General features: G+C 33.5%; 1 protein-coding gene across 3 annotated transcripts in view; it reads left to right on the top strand.

The window, feature by feature from the left end:
• The window catches only part of GRIK2 (glutamate ionotropic receptor kainate type subunit 2), a gene marked incomplete at both ends in the record, with an annotated part of 584968 nt that overhangs the window by 265511 nt on the left and 301850 nt on the right, over positions 1 to 17607 (top strand). For all 3 annotated transcript variants that reach the window (XM_084228044.1, XM_084228045.1, XM_084228046.1), the window contains one exon: positions 1966 to 2139. In XM_084228044.1, the coding sequence (XP_084084170.1) occupies positions 1966 to 2139 (174 nt within the window). The remainder of the gene's footprint in view (positions 1 to 1965; positions 2140 to 17607) is intronic.

The raw sequence follows: 17607 nt of genomic DNA, 5'->3' as shown, positions 1-17607 counted from the left end.
TTAAGAACTGGTATGTATTTATAGCTCCAATAATTGTTGTTCAGATGAGATCTATATGTTTGTTCTATCTATAATACTCTTTTTTTTTACTATGTGGAACAATTCTAATGGCTTGGACATTGAAATAATTTTGAATTATTTAAGCTTTGATGTGCATCTTCTAAATTGACCCTTATTTCCTTTAAAACTTCCATTACCTTTAATTCCTGTATCACCAACAAAATTCTATTGATTTTTCTTTATAATGTCTCTTGGATTCCTCTTCTCCATTCTCATAATAACCACTCTAACCAATGCTCTCTCTTTCTGTTCACTCAAAAGTCTTCCAATTGGTGTTCTTGCTTCTAGGATTCTTGAAGCTACCAGATCAAATTACTACAATTTAGTTAAACACAATGGATTTCTGTAATAAAAACTCCAAAGAGATTCTTTGTGAAGTAGGTTGTATTTTGTTGGTAAATACCAAGACTGACTTTGTTGTACCTCTGTATCGCTTTCCACCAAATGACTTTTTGCAGCCTCTATGGAATTTAGTGGTAGGCATACAGCGAGTTAGTAGGAGCCTTTATTCAATAGCAAAATTTTACTTCAATCCTATTGCAACTTAGTTTCATCATGATCACAAGAATTTAAGAACATCAAGAATGTATCTTAGTAAGGAAAAAAAAATACTTTAGAATACATTGAACTCATTAGCCCGTAATTGAACTCTTATTTTTTAGTTTGATTCTAACCTGACTTTCCTATTTTATTTTGCTATTATTCTTTCATGAATTTTTTTTCTTAACCAAACTGATCTTGATCGATCTTATGAACTTGCTTTATGCTTTCTAGTTCTGGTGTCTCTACTGATGCTTTGAATGGGCTCTTCTTTCCTATCAAAGGCATTTTTATTCTTTAACAGCAGCTAAGATCCAACTGCTCTATGAAGATGTTTCTGACTTAAAAATAAGTCACCTATCTTGTTTCCAACTCCTTACACTTATCACTTCTACACCTTTACCCCTTAGTTTATACTGTATCACATTATTTATTTACCACTAAAAAACAACCAATCAGTCTCTGGCTAGATTGTAAACTCTGAAAAATAAAAACCTTATAGTTTTCACATCACAGAGCACAATTCAGGACAATCTCAACTGTTCCCCCACTGAATTATATTAGTTTTATAGAGCCTGTGGAGCTGTGTGAGTCTAAGACAAGCTGTACACTGAACCAATGGTAGTAATATTTCCCTGGTTCTTACTGCTGTCTATAAAATCTGAGGATAAGCTAATACCAGTTTGAATGAGGTCAAAGTGCCAAATGCTATATGTTCTCATGATGATATCCAATTCCCCTCACTGCTTTGGATTCCTATCTCCTGGGAAAACTGAAAGACAAAGCAAGAATGTTCAATTATATAGACTGGAAGTAATAATCAGAATCTAAAGGGTTCCTTCTGACAATGTTGACTAAGGAACTGCAAGGATTTTGAAATCCAAAGGCCCATCTTAACTTTTTTTCCTAGGATTTTATACAGTTTTCATTCCCTAGAAGCCATATTTCATGACTTGTTAAAAAAGTAAAGTAAAATTGAAAGAATAGCAATGAACAGTTAAGCAAGCAAGACATAGAAAACACACCTAGTCAGTTTAAAGTAAATAGTAATGAAAAAAGAAATCAAGGGCAAGCTTTCTTTCACATGGAGAAGGAGACTTAGGCACATCTATAGGGTAGGTTGTAGACAAGCTTTTTGTTCCAGTGGTGGAATCAGAATTTGATACATATACATGTTAATGTACAGGGTTTATTTTGCATAGCAAAGGACAATCTATTTGAATTTTGATGACTTAACAATGTTTAATATCACTTGAGACACAATGGTTCTAACTATCCTTAGGAAGCAAAAGTAAGTGACTATTACAGATGCTGTAAATATACTTATACCATGTGGGTAATAACACAAAGAAATTTGTCTTTCAGGATCTCTTTGCTCTTGATGTAGAACCCTATCGATACAGTGGTGTTAATATGACAGGATTCAGGATATTAAATACAGAAAATACCCAGGTCTCCTCCATCATTGAAAAGTGGTCAATGGAACGATTGCAAGCACCTCCGAAGCCTGATTCAGGTTTGCTGGATGGATTTATGACGGTATGAATACCCATTTAAAGATCAGTTTGTGTGTTTCTTAAAAAATATTACATAAATTATTAAGTTCTCTGGCTCCAAACTGTGGTTTAATTGTTTGACATTGTAGGCATGATATGAGCTAATATTGCAAATAATTCTATTAAGGGTTTTATAAATCAATTTTACATGGCAAGTTTATACTTTTATGCAGTTATCTCAAAAAGCATTACAACTATCAATATAATTTGAATACTACAATGTAGGTTTTTTTTCCAAAACTTAATTAGTACCACATGTAATGAATTAGAGATAGAAAAGGATACATTAACTCAAGAGTTATACTTCTGTCCCTAACCATTAATATGTGATTGTCATTCATCATGTTTGTTCCTGATATCTGATGTCATATGGATGACTTATATCACTCAAAAAAATTCCACTCAGATATGCATTCTTTAAGGTTCAAGACTTACTAAAAATCAGAAATTTGTCATTTTCATGTCCTACTTTAAGCCTAGAAACTGAATTTTCATATAAACTATAAAAGAAGGGTGCATTTTTATGTAGTCATTTATACCACTGCTGCTAATGAAAATCTCACACAAGGTACATACATAAAGTATTTTAATAGCAATGTTAAAAATATACACAAAGCAGTTGAAAGTCAATAATATTAATTTTTTAAACCAGCTGTATCAGAAATACTATTATTTAAGCAGGTAATCAATATAAATTTATTACTGAAATATTTGCATTCTTTCTCTACTAAGTCTTTGGAAATTTGGGTGTATTTGACACTATATATTATTGATAGTTCAAATGCTCAATAGCCACATGTAACTAGTAACTACCTTATAGGACTGGTAGGTTTGTACTGTGCTATTTAAGCAAATTATAAATGCTTGGTATCTCATTAAATCTATTTTCTTATAGATCAAATTACTGCTAAAGTTTAGGATATAGTATAGGACTTTGACAATATTTATATTTCCTATGTCGTTACCATCTTTTTTTGTGTGTCAGTCTAACTGAAATCTTTAAAAGTATAAACATCTTCTATCCTTGTGTGTGGAAAATCTTTTTCTATTATGACTGTAATTTTTCATTAAAAGTTTCAATGTATGTTCTTAATGTTAGCAAGATAAGGGACAGATGATATTTCCCTGAAAAGAAAATTTAGTAATATAAATTAAGTATCTTAATAAAGTGAAGAAATCATGAACATCCTCAAGAAACCTTTCTAGTGGAAAAATAAGATTTGTTTGCTTTTAGTGAGAAAAAAAACCTACTATAATTTAGAAATGTCTTATAACCACATTAATTTTTCAAAGAGCCAATATGAAGGAAATTTTACTTTTTGGCATAAAAAAACATGGTTGACTAGTTTCATTATATTGATCTTGACCTAAGATGTATTTAAAAAGCTTTATTGGTTGGAAATACTTAAATAACTTTACAAAATAAAGATAATTTTCTTCTGAAGTATGTACAGAGTTAAAATAAAATACAATATAAAAAATGACAATTATACTTCCTTCTTAGTTTAGTGAGTCAAAATTAGAACCTAAAAGCAATTTGTTAAAAAAAATTAAAATTATAGTATGCCTTAAATTGTTATTTTAATCTTGTATATATTTTTCTACATATGAAATCTGGCTCTCTTTACCTTTCTTTAAATTCAGGATTGATATGACTATTTCTTATTCAAAAGCATTGTTAAATGCTTTTAGGAAAAGTAAATCCATAGTATTGTGGCAATCTTAAAACTCTTATATTCTAAGATTTCTGCTGATAAACCCAAAGATTAATGTGCAAATTTTTATATCAGAATTACAAAAATTATTCAACTTTACTGAGGCACAGTCTACATGCCTCTGTGATTCCTGTGTATGACTCTGTTGTCATGCTTTCTAACTTCTATCAACTTATGTAGACTATTGGGAGGCAGATAAATACAGATGAATGTGTTTTAATTTCTCATCCAGGAAGGCAGATGCTCAGAAGATGAAGCAAAAAAGACAGGATATTAGGAAGAATACAAGTTGGGGTTCTTTCTAATAATGAGTCTATTCCTCCTTATCACTGCCTTCTTTTGAACCAGTGGATGATTTAGTGGAAATGGATAAATGATATAACAAAAATATACTGATGAAAAAGATAACCTATTTATTAAAAATTGTAGGCATTCTATGTAGACCATGTTTTTCTTTAAATCGTTACAAGAATTTTCAAGATAGCACCCTTTGCTTTGGTATCATCATGAGTTATCTTTAAAATAGTATCTTAAAATAAAATAATATCTTAAATAAGAAAAATGGAAAGTATTTACATGCAAGAGATGAATTGCCCCTTCATTCATATATTTTCATTTGAGTAACTGCACAATAGAGGAGGTCACCACAAAACTTAATAAGAACATTTTTTAAATGAGTGGACTGAAGACAGATTTATTTGTATGAATGCTTTTTGAATAATATTTTTTCTTTTTCAAAAAAGATTTATTTATTTATGCATACAAAAGCTGGGGTACAGGCCAGAGATGTGGGGGGTGAGAGGATCCACCAGAGACAGAGTGGGGAACAGAACAGGCAGACTGACTGAAATACACTACTGAGGGGAGCAGCAGTGAGACAGGAGAGTTCTGCTTCGCCATGTGGGTTTCTCCCTGGCTGACTGGGGATCGAACTCGTGCTGCAGAGGCAGTGGATTACTTCATAGTGAGGTGCTTAACCCCTTGCACCACCAGGGAGGCCCTGAATAATATTTTTCTATCTAAAATATATAACAGCTATTTACTTGATTATGTTTAAAAATAGAACATGAAACTCAAAATATTTTGAAGTTGACATGTTTTTAAGTTTTTAAGTTGACAGTTTTTAAGTTTTCCATGAAAAAATGAAGATGTCTTACAAAATGGATGCAGGTTGAGTTTCCTTTTTGAAATCTGACATGATTTTAGAAGATTTTAAAGTCTTCATCATATAGTGATAAAAAGAATATATACAAATTGTTTCATTACATTATAATAGCTTTAACTCTTAATTATACAATAGTGTAGGATCATTATAAAAATAAAACCAGTGTGAGATTTATGTAAAATACTGGTATGTTCATGCATTGTATCAGCATTTCTTTTTCTTTCCCACTTAAGATTATATTGTAAGCATTTCCCTAACTCATTAAATGTTTAGGAAAAGAAGTTAATAGGCTATTTTCACCATGAATGGAGTTAGGAAATAAGAAATTCTAGTTAGAAAAGGAAAGAATTATAGCCTGGCATTGTGGCATTGGCAGTATTCCCTTCAGTCAATTCATGAGATCTCAGTGTTTATGTATCTTTTGTTCTCTTTTCTCCTGCCATGGTCCCATAGAAAATGGGATTATCAGCAATGTCCCAAGTACTTGGAGCAAGACCTATTATTATCAGTATCATATTCATCTATCATTTTGTAAGATCATAGTGCTTAGACTTTCACATACTTTCTTCTTGTTTGAGCTATAAAAGAAAACAAAGAAGTGAATTCATAAGAATTTTTCTGGTTGACTTAGCACCTTAATTGATTCCTGTGTTAAGTGTTTATCAGTCAAATGACCGTTGAATACGAGACCACTTCTCTTGCAGTTGTAGTTTCTTCTATGGCCTGAGGTCATCATAATCAAGACATTAATGTTACTAGGTCAACAAAATTTTTATCTTCACTTGATGTGAACCCAGTCAAGAAACAAAGTCATATCATATATCCAAACCCGATCTAGTTAAGGAGGAAAGGAGCACAAACCTCTTTCTTTATACATGAGGCATTTTTGTTCCTTTCCCCCCATGTCACCTTTCTAGCACTTTCTCTCATGCTCACACATAGTCACTTCACAGTGCTCTCAACTCCACCCCAGATGTGAGTCCTTTTTATAAAACCATTTCTCTAACTATGCATTCTCTGTTACTTATTCACATATTTCCTTGCTCTGAGTTGAGAAAATCCCTTTGAGTGAGCATTATTACTGTTCTTTAATGTGTGGTATGGTGCCATATTTCCCAGTCTTCTATCCAGATGTCTGCCTACTCCAATACAATTATTATTATATTATTATCATTAATTAAACTCACTGTTTGAATTCATCAGAACCTGTTGGTTATATTCATTATTCAGTTTTTGAGTTTGCAACAATCTCAATTTCAACGTACCAAATAAAGTATAAATACTTCCAGGTAAATTTAAACGGTCTGGGTATAGCCTCCAGCTCTTTTCCATGTTCCCAGATATTTTCTGACTAGAATCTTCTTATTTCCTAACTCCATTCATGATGGAAATACCTATTTCTTTTCTTATACTAATGCCTTAGGAGAATGATTTTGCTACACCTATGCATATTAAAACTGATGTGCCTATAATCCCTCTGGTAGCTTAAAAATATCATTTTCTTCCTATGTTGATATACAATACCACATATATCCCTTGGTAATGTAAATTTGCAACACAAATCATTAATGATTATATTAGTTTCTATATCACTTGGATTGCCATAGAGAGATTACTGCTTTGGAAATATAAACTCTGGATACAACTACACTCTCCATTTCCTTTCTCCTCTCCTTACATACAACAGCCATCACACAATGGCAAATCTAATGTATCAATATCTTTCTTACCTACATTTTTATTTTCACCCACAGAGCTACACCCTAGGTAAGGACACAGTGGTCTCTCCTCTAAATATTTTAATAATCTCCTCACTAAAGTTCTACTCCTAACTTCTTTCTCCTTAATTCACATTCTTTCTAGTGTGTTGAGACTCTCCACCGTATGGCTTCCACTTACTTGTCCAGCATCATATTTGCCATCTTCCTGCTTTACCAAGTCACCAAGGCAGCACCCTGTAGTGCTGATGTGTCTCCTCAATTTAGAATCACATGTTCCCAATGCCTAAGCCACCTATACCTACTTGAGTGTATATCCCTATCCATGCTCAAGTCATTTGTTACCTCTTCTGTGAATTTGTTCTGAGTTCTCCTGACATTTTTTACTTTTGTGCTCCTTCATTTATGCATTTTGTATGTAACACCTTACTTGTGTTTGCTTGTTTTAACATCTCTTTCCTAATGATTATAAGCCCTTTTGAGGTAATAGTTTGGTTTTGTTATTCTTGAAGTCCCTTGTACCCAGTTCAGTGTCTGGTGTTCTGTATGGTGCTCCTGATGAAGGCATGAATGCCTGATTGAATAAATATGTGTTAATTTATTTTAATCAAGTTACATCTATGTTCTAATCACTAAGCCCTCTCATTTTCCCCAATATATTCTGGAGAGCTGCTTTGCTTTGCCTACTTGCACTTTATTATCAAGATATCTAATCATTCAGAAAATGCAATTAGGCTAGTATCAATAATTTATAGAAAAATACCTTAGAAGGCAAATGCTTAGAAACACTTTTGAATAAATGGCGAAGCCTTAGGGAGTTAGAAAAGTAGTTTCCATATTCCTTTGCAAAACACTCGTGAATAGAAGAGATGAGCCTTTATATGTTTAAGTGTCATTGTTCTCTGAACAATGATTTCTTTACAACAGATCATGACCAGAAATTGTATATTTTTTAATCACTTAATTAACTTAAATTGCCAACATCTTATATGTACAATTCACAGCAGAGTTAGCATATGCACTACGGGGGCAGAAGTGATCACTCTGTTACTGTACAAAGATTTACATTTATAAAGGCAACAAAAATCGAGCCATAAAGAAATAAAATACGACAGGTAGACTTTTATTTACTACTAGAACTACAACCTGCCTTTGCTGCTATCTGCTTGTCTTCATTAGCTGTAGCTATTTTCTTTGATTCAGTTGATATGAAAGTATGTAATGAAGTCATAAGCACAATGGTAATTACATAAGTGTAGATTGATTTAGTGAACAGTAAAGGAACATGGAATATGTGCCATGAATAACAGAATAATACTGTATTTCTTTACTTTATATACCTATCAATCATCTATGATGTACTAAGCTATAAGTTAAATCTGAATATAAATAATTGAGTTGATCCAATAACCTCCATTATTTCATTATCATGGAGCATCCCATCTAATGGCCTTTGTTCATTGGCAGATTAAATAATCAGCATTTATCTAAAGCTAATGAAAAGAGAATTTCTATTTTAAGTATTTTTTTTCTTATAGGAGAATGGCAGCTGCAATGACACATTTCTTTCATAGTAATGTTATTTTTAGAGCAATTTTTAAACCTTTCTCTTGGAAAAAATAAGGTTGATTTAAGAGACTTTTACTTCTTCTGTCCTGAAGAGCATAATTTATCTTCAAAACTTTGATTTAAATTTTGTAATGCACACTTTTAGGACATGTAAAGGCTAAATACATTTCTTTCCACAATGTTCTTCAGCTTCTTTCCACTTCCTATCTTATATTTAATAGCTACATAGTTACATTACATATGGATATAACCAATCACAGATCGTATGGACAAGTCTACCTCCACAATAATGTCTGGAATTCTGGAAGAAGGGCCTGTAAGGGACAATGACAGAATACCTGGAGAAGGTGATCCCCAAATGCCTTGACCATAAGGGCAATCCAGCAGAGCAAAGTCTGGAAACGGGTGATACTCTGATATTTAGGACTTCTGTACTGAGCATCCAGGTAGAACTGGTGAGCGTTACCAATGAACATAACTTTGGAAAACCAAAATTCCAAGCAGGTTGTAGAGATTACAAGGCGTCACACTTCTTGGGAAAAAAGGGAAGATCATGATATAAAGGAAATACAGGGTGGTCAAGAAAACAAGTACTAGGTTCCTTTACTGGAATAGGCACTCAGGCTACAATGTGGCTAACAGCAAGTTTGACATAATGTTCAAAGTCCAAGAGTAGAGAAATGGGTGAGGAAGCCATGGGAAATAAAGCTGGGAAGATTTTTTTATATGAGTTAATAGATAATTTTTAATGTGTAACCTTTACAATATAAAGGTTCAGAATAATTAAAGATGTCATAAAATATTGGTCTGAATTATATTTTAAAAATCTGAGTATGAAATGGCACCAAAGCTTATAAATAATAAGAATTTTAATTATATTCATAATGACCCATATGAATGTTCTGGCCAAGGGAGGATGAATGGAAAGAGATTAGATCAGTGATAATTACTGTTGATACTATGTGTTTTCCTGTATGACTCCAGTGTAATAATAATTTTAGGAATTTATTTTAGGAGTATTATTATTTCCATAATTTTGGAATTTATTTTCAAAAAATATTTAGGGGCCTCCCCAGTGGCACAGCAACACAGGGTTGAACGCAACACAGTGAAGCTGTCCACAGCCTCTGCAGCGCTTGTTCCATTACTGGCTGGCTAGGGAGATTCCCAGATGGGGAGACAGACCTTCCCTGTCTTGCCTGCTGCTCCCCTCAGCAATGTACTTCAGTCCTTCTGCCTGTTCTGCTCCCTGCTCTGTCTCTGGTGAATTCTCTCAACCTCCTGCACATCTGGCCTGTACCACAGAGCTTGTATAAATAAATAAATCTTAAAAAAAAAAGTTTAAATGTAACTCCATATAAAATATAGCTAGCTTCACTGTAATCTTAAAAGTTTCCATTTATTTAAGTTCCTCTATATGGTTTTATATAAAATAAATTATCAAACAAATTTATTATTTATATTTATATAAATTCATATTAGCTTTAGACATGAATAGTAAGCTATATACTCATATCTATTTGCTAGAAAGACAGTTTCTGGCTGTAATATTAATAGGATAATTAGCATTTATAATGTGTGGCCACATGATACTAAATAACTAAGATTTGATAGATTATTGTTGTTAAATATTAACCATCAACTATTTATAAAATTATTAATTTATAAATATGTAACTTATTTAACAGTAGCTTTCATTAATTTTGGACTCAAAATATCTGTTTAATTAAAAATTATTTTCCCTGTTACCTACTATGATTTATAACAAAGTTCAAATTTTTTGTCATCCTCAATTTCAAAAGAATATTATTTAAAAGTTGACACAACTATAAAATACTGCATATAAATCAAGATTTTGATAGGTAATAAAATTTTTGTTATATATGGTAGAAAAAACACATCGCTGATTTTTTTCAGATAGATATTTACAACAATACATATTTCCATCTTTTTTCTTCTAAAGTACCAACTTTTGGATCCCCCAGTGCAGAAATTGTCTTGCTTATTTGATCCAAGGAATTGCCTAACTCTAGTATTTGAAACTGGAGTGTATACATATATAGACTATGAATATTAATGACCTTGAGGGGCATAGTAGTCCTAGGAAGTTAGATCCAAACAATCCCTTTGTATACAATTCGAGTCTGCTCTCAATGTTAGCATTTGCATTTGAGAATCTCTATTATTAAATAACCCAATTATGAAATGCATTTAGTGTTTACTATTTTCAAGTGCTATTATTCCCTCATGACAACGTCAAGGGACATTTGTATTCTCATTTTTATAAATGCAGATATATGAATAGATAGATCATATATAAAGGAAGATCCATGGTCAGAAGCAAATATAAAGGAATTCTGTAGGATCCAAAAGTAAAATTAGGCATGATGAATTAGAAACTAGCAAAAAGTGGGCTTCCCCTGGTGGCACAGGCTATTGAGCGCAGTGCTGTGAAGGTATCCGCAGCCTCTACAGTGCTGGTTCAATCCCGGCTGGCCGGCGAGGGTCCCACATGGTACAGCACACCTCTCCTGTTGCTCCCGCTGCTCCCCTCGGCAGTGTATTTGTCAGTCTGCCTGTTCTGTTTCCCGCTCTGTCTCTAGTGAATCTCTCACCCTCCCACGCATCTTGCCTGTACCCTGGTTCTTGTATAAATAAATAAGTAAATCTTTAAAAAAAAATAAAACAGCAAAAAGTGCTAGATTTGTTGTTTGTTCTTCAATTTTAATATATAGTTTCATATCAACTTTGGATGTGGTGGTGGGTGTTGCTCTACTAAGCTCTCCTATTTCATGCCCTAATATTCAACTTACAAATACAAATTAGAAGCCAGTGTCTGGACACTTTTTAAAACACCCCAGTAGGAGTGGGACATGTACTGTTAATTGACACGAAAGGCTTAAGAAGCATTCAAACCGAATCTACTTAGCACTAGAATCTAGTAGTTTTTAGAAATGAACTCAATCACAGTGATTTGAAATGTGTTATTAGAATGATATTTCCTTATTCAACAGGATTGTTATGTCTAGTTAGAAATTTGTGAAAGTAGTATTGGCATTCATTTCCTTTCAATGTCAGGTCACATCTCTTTTAATGTTCAGAGATGACTTGTTGGACACAGAATGAATGGATGGATTTTTTGTTTAGTTTTTTTTTAAGATTTATTTTCATTCATTTATATATACAAGAACTGAGGTGTTGGCAAGAGTTCAGGGGGGTTAGAGGATTCGTCAGAGACAGAATGGGGAGCAGAACAAGTGGTCTATTGAAATATACTGCTAAGGGGAGCAGCAAGCAAGACAGGACAGGTCTGCTGCCATGTGAGTTAGCTCCCTGGCCAGGGATGGAACTCATGCTGCAGTGGCTTGATAGCAATGAGACTTTAACCCCTGTGCAACCATGGAGTCCCTGTTTAGTTTTTTTTTCCTTTTATGTCATTTGTAAAGGACTTAAATCTATTCTATTTCCATCTTAGAGTGATAACTTTGGAATCAGAATCATCTGACTATTGAAAATGAGGTTTGATTACACCTTTATAAACTTCTGCTAATTATTTAATACCTCCAAGACTTGATTCATATATTTAATGGAAATATTAATGCCTACATCATAGTGTCACTGCAAAGATTAAATATATGACATTTACAGTTGCTTACAAACAGTATCTTGCACATAAAGGAGTCTGAAAGTGGTATCCTTTTACTTCAATGCAAATGCTGGTTTCTATACTTCAGTGTAAATGGCATTTCTGTTCAGAGTAAAATGTATCAAAGTATCTTTTAATGCCCTACTTGTACAAATATGACAATTAAATAACAATTAAACAACACATATATCACCTTCCTTTTCACATTTTAGAGTAGGTAGTTGCTTACTTTAATGTGCTGGATGAGATTAAGTGAATAATGAACATGAATCAGTACTAGTTTTACTAGTAAGTTGTTGATGTTTATTTCATGATGTGGATACCTATGTAATTATATTTACATTCGAAAAACAACTTTTAAAAGTTGTCTTTTATGAATAAAGGTCTAAAGAATGATCAAGACTCTACTCTGATGCACTAATTTCCCAGTTATGCTTGGGCAATACTCTTTAAATCCACATTAATAAATCAAAAGAATATTTCAGACAAAATGAAATGAAGAGTTTTGGGGTGAATTTGCCTAAGGGATATTAGGAATTCTCTTGCTTTATTATGCAGAGAGGAAATATTATGTTGATCTTTCATTTGCCTTTCTAAAAGAATTCATAAATATTTTATTCATTAATCTTCAGAATAGCCTGTGACCAAATTGCACAGAGGGAAAAGCAAAGTTATTAAATAGACACAGATGTTGAAATGGTACCAAATCAGTCCTTCATGAAAAATCCCTGTGTATTGCTACTCACTAATTCATTCCCCAAATATTTATTGAACACCTACTATATACACAATGTGGTTTTAGACCACATGGAGGATAAGTAAAAAAGATATATGTATTTATAAACATGATGTCTTCACTTTGCCAAGCATTATGCCCTTTGTGGTAGTTATACAGTGATATGCTTGCCTTTCCTTACTATCAGATTAGTGAAGAAAGTGAAACATAGCCTTAGAAGATGAAAAAAAATTCTGGCATGCAATAAAGAAGGTATGTAGAAAATAATTCAGTGAGATGTGAGTTTACCCTGATTTTGTTTAGGACATAATTAGAACTTCACATAAAGTCACAACTTCAGAATATTACCCAGAAAGAACTGTTTTCTTTCTTTGTAATTTTCACACTGGATATGGTAAAAAATCCACCATCCTATGAAAAGTTCATGAAACTCAAAGATTTGATTAGATTGATCAGACAGTTGATGGAGCCACTGTCTCCATTAATACTCAAGCTGATGTCTCTATTTAAACTGGAGAATTCCACAGTGCTACCATGTTTCAAGTGCTCCAGAAAGTGGTACTGTAGTCCTGAAGCTGCTGGGAGTCTTGGTTTGTCTGCTAAAAATGTGGCAGCCAAGCGATCATCTCTGTCCATCTTATTTCTGTTGCCTTTGGCGTTGGAGGCCACTTTTACTGATTGTTTCTCTAGATCCTGGCTAGTCACACATCACTGGAGCTGTGGCTCAAATTCATTACCCAGTTGTCTTGAATTCCCACTGTTACAGTGTTCAACTTTTCAGTTATGTGGTTCTTTGGTTTACAGGACAAACATGTACCTGGGCACCTGCCCATAGTGCCAACTTGTATGTTTTCACACTCAGCCCTTTCTTAGTGCTCTCAGGCTTTGTCTGATGCTCTTTCAGCTGAGGATTGCTTTTCCTTATCAAACTCTCCCCAGAAGCCTCATTGCTTAGAATTATTCTAGACTGGGGTCTTGATTGTTTTTCTCCAAGGAGTTTCTTTTTCTCTTTTGCAAATATATCAGCTTCCTCTCCAGCACTATTCAAGTTGGCTGTTGGCTGAGTAGCTTTCATCTACTTCAAATCAGTCAATCAATCCCATTATTCAGTGGATCTACTCAGATAAAGGAAACCTACACCAAGAGAATCTGATGTTTCTGTCTTTCAACATACAGCTAAATTAATAATGATGATGATAATAACAACAATAATAATGATAATGGGTGTGTTTTATTGTTTTAGTATTGCCAAGCACCTGGAACAGCTGCTGCAGCGTTATGAGAATTTTTCAGATTGTTGTGATTGGGAAAGTGATTCTGTAGGAGATGTGGCTTGAACAGGATCTTGAATGTGAATCTGAACATAAAATAGCATTTTGATCAGACCTTCCCTGAGCAAAAAGATTATGTTAGAGGAGAAAAAGGAAACACCATTGAATGTTTTAGAATGAGAGTGTGATAAAAGTAATGTTTACCATTTACTGTGTAAATATTGGCACTCTTTGCCAAGTGTTATGCCATTTGTGGTAGTTATATAGTGATATGCTTGCCTTCTGCGCTCTAATTCTTACAAAAATGTGGTAAGAAAGTATTTTTCTCACTTTACAGATAACATAACTGAGGCTTAACTATGTTAGCTATATTGTCCCAGGGCATTCAAGTAAGATAACGAAGGCTGAACTTTAAGTCAAGATCTTTCTTATTTGACAATTGTGCTTTTACTGACCTGTCCTCCTCCAGAAGGTGCATCAGATGGCTCAGTACATTTGACTCACTCCAGGAGGAGACAAGAAGCTGTTATTCAGGCTTCAGCATGATGGCTAGAAGTAGAGAGGGCTCAAAGGAGTGCCTGACATGAAAAATATTTTGAGGGAAAAAAGGAGAAAAAAAAAAACAAATAGAGTCTTTAAGCTTTCTCGCTTAGGTGACTGGGAGGACACTAGATATTTATCAAAAATGGGACATCTGGAGAAGGTGACTTGGAAAGGGTTGCCCTTTTTTATAGGTAAGTAGAATTTTAGATTCCACTTGCTGGTGATGTCTAAAAAAGAGAAGGTATGAGTCTGGATAGCTCACCTGGTAAGAGCATCAGACAAACAGTTGGAAGTGGGAATATTGTTTCTCATTGAAGTATTGTCTCAGTTGTTTTTGTTTTTATTCCCCAGAAATAGAAGGTGTAGTCCTGATTTAAAGGTGCATTTTTTTAACCACTCTTCAAAGAAAAGGATCTAGCAGTCCTGTTTGAATCTCTCGACTAAGCAACCTGGAAAGTGAGATAATTTAAGTTGAATTGAATGTTGGTTAAAGAATCACTGCTCCTTTTAATGCCTTTGTTTCTTATGCCAGAACATCCTGCGGCTCCAAACCAAATGTGTTGAGTCTTGAGAATATGCCTAGGGAAAGATGTTAATTTGAATTCCAGTCCTGGATTTCAAGGAAAATATTACTTCTGCTAAATGTTACCTTTAAAAATCAGCTTCTTGGACTCCATTCTCAGATTTTAAATATTTATCTCTCTTTCCAAATTCTTTATCAAATGGAAAAGGAAAATGGGGCCTCCCCTGGTGGCGCAGCATTTGAGCGCTAGGCTGCGAAGCTGCCCACAGCCTCTGCAGCGCCAGTTTGATCCCCAGCCGCCAGGCGAGGGTCCCACATGGCACGCAGACCTCTCCTGCTGCGCCTACTGTTCCCCTCAGCAGTGTGCTTCGGTCCTTCTGCCTGTTCTATTCCCACTCTGGCTCTGGTAAATTCTCTCACCCTCCCGTGCTTCTGACAGTACCCAGTGCTTGTATAAATAAATGAATGAATGAATGAATGAATGAATGAATGAATGAATGAACAAATCTTTAAAAAAATGGAAAAGTAAAATGAATAAGTGATACATTAAAGATGAATTTCTTTAGGATGAATTTCTCTAGTCCCTAAGTCATGTGCATGTAAATTTCACTGACAAATATTGTACATAGTTTCCTATAGTTGAAAGTATGCTAGACTAAAATTTCATTTTAGTAAATTTGAAATAATCAAAATCACTATGAGGTAAATACAGGTGTTAACTCCTTTGTTCACTTTTTAAAGCATCATAATTACTCTGGATATTGAATATTATTTAAATTTTATTGTATAAGTTATTCATAGTATAGAAAATTTGTAAACTAAAAGGACAATATGGCAGAAAATTAAAATTTTCTATTTATTAACACATCAAGTAAAAAGAATGGCATTAACAGTGTAGGGACCAGTGGAAGCTTATTTACTCTAACTTTCCTTACCTGATTTATGAGAATAACCAAAGCTGTCTATACATTGCCTAAAAATAAGCTGATTGATGCCCACAGCAGCCTGAAAACTTACCACTGCTAACACCTGCTCTATTATGTTTCTGTATTTTACTCCTACAGTTGAGTATTTTTTTAAAAAAAGATCAGTAGTGTTTCTTCCCAAACCAATTTTTACTTATACTTATTAATGATGTATTTCTATTAGATATTATAAAATAATATTTTTATAGAATACAGGGACAAAACAAAAATATTTCCATGAAAACTAATATTATTACATTGAAAAATGTAATATTTTTATAAGGCAGGATTATTTTTATATTAGTGTGAGCAGAAAAGCTCTATGAAGTTGATTATGCACGTAGTTTGCTTTGCAAGGGTCTTTTTATTGTTAATAAAAAATTTCTTTATTCATCTTTTTATCATAAAAAATCTAGCATTCTTTCAATTAAAAAAAAGTTGAAATCATAGATAATCCATTATGTTTGGGGCTCATAAATATAGGAAAGGATTCCAATCCACAGGCTCATGTAAAGGGTCTTAGTTATCTATTCATATATTTAGGGATAATTTGCATAAGTGTTTTACTTTAAAATAAAAATTTAATTATATGTACTTCAACCAACCATCTTAGTTGACTTTGAAATATTAGTTTTGGTTATATTGAAAAGATTATCTATGTATTTCTATTAATTTTTCTGTACCCTTGTACATATTTCATTAATGTAGGCTTACATGATGTTTTCTTAGAGTTACAATATTATTTATTGAAAATCTGCTGTGTGTCAGGTACAATTCTTGGCATAGGGATATAGTGATTAAACTGGAAAATGATGAAGTTACCTTCTGAAGGTAAATAGAAGAATAAGTGAAAGAAAACATCTTAAAATATAAGGACAGAGAGTGATTTGGGGTGGGCAATGCTCTTTGTTTGGGTACTGGGGGAAATGATGTGTAGTATAGATTTAAGTGATGACTACTAATTAACTATGCAAGGATGTATCAGAAGAGCACCCTAGTCAGAATGAAAAAGGATTAAGTCCTCGAGATAGAAACAAGCTAGTATGGCTGAGAGAAACAAAGGTGACCTGTCAATCTATTGAATTATTTATGGCAAGAGAGAAAAATGCTAGAAAATCAGGGATATGGTCATGAGAAATATTATTCAGGACTTTGAAGGACATATAAGTTTGGATTTTGATCTAATTATAATGGAAGCACTCTCACTCTAAGTCTTTAATAAGATGAGGGATATTATCTAATTCAGGCTTTAAGATCATGTCTCTAGCTTCTGTGTGAAACTGGAATATAAGGAGCAAGAAAAGTAGAGAGAATAGTTAAAGCTATTTCAATAGTGATGGTGAAAGATGCCAGTGATTTGATTTCAGGGTTCAGCAGTGAAGCTGGGAAGAGGGATAGAAATTGAAATATAGCTTGGGATGATGTCCACAGGATTCTTTGTGTAAATTTGGGATGTAAGGCAGAATCAAAGAGGATGTAACAATTACTGTCAGTGTTTCATCCTTATCCTTCTGACTTTATGGTTTGGTGCCCAAAAGACTTATGTCTGCTAGTGCTTGCTTCTCCGTGTCTAGGACTATTTCCAGAAGGCTTCTTTGTT

Source organism: Talpa europaea (assembly GCF_964194135.1).
Source record: "Talpa europaea genome assembly, chromosome: 2".
NCBI classification, from domain to species: domain Eukaryota; kingdom Metazoa; phylum Chordata; class Mammalia; order Eulipotyphla; family Talpidae; genus Talpa; species Talpa europaea.
The sequence above is the reverse complement of the archived record's forward strand: the minus strand, read 5'-3'. Positions and strand labels throughout refer to the sequence as shown.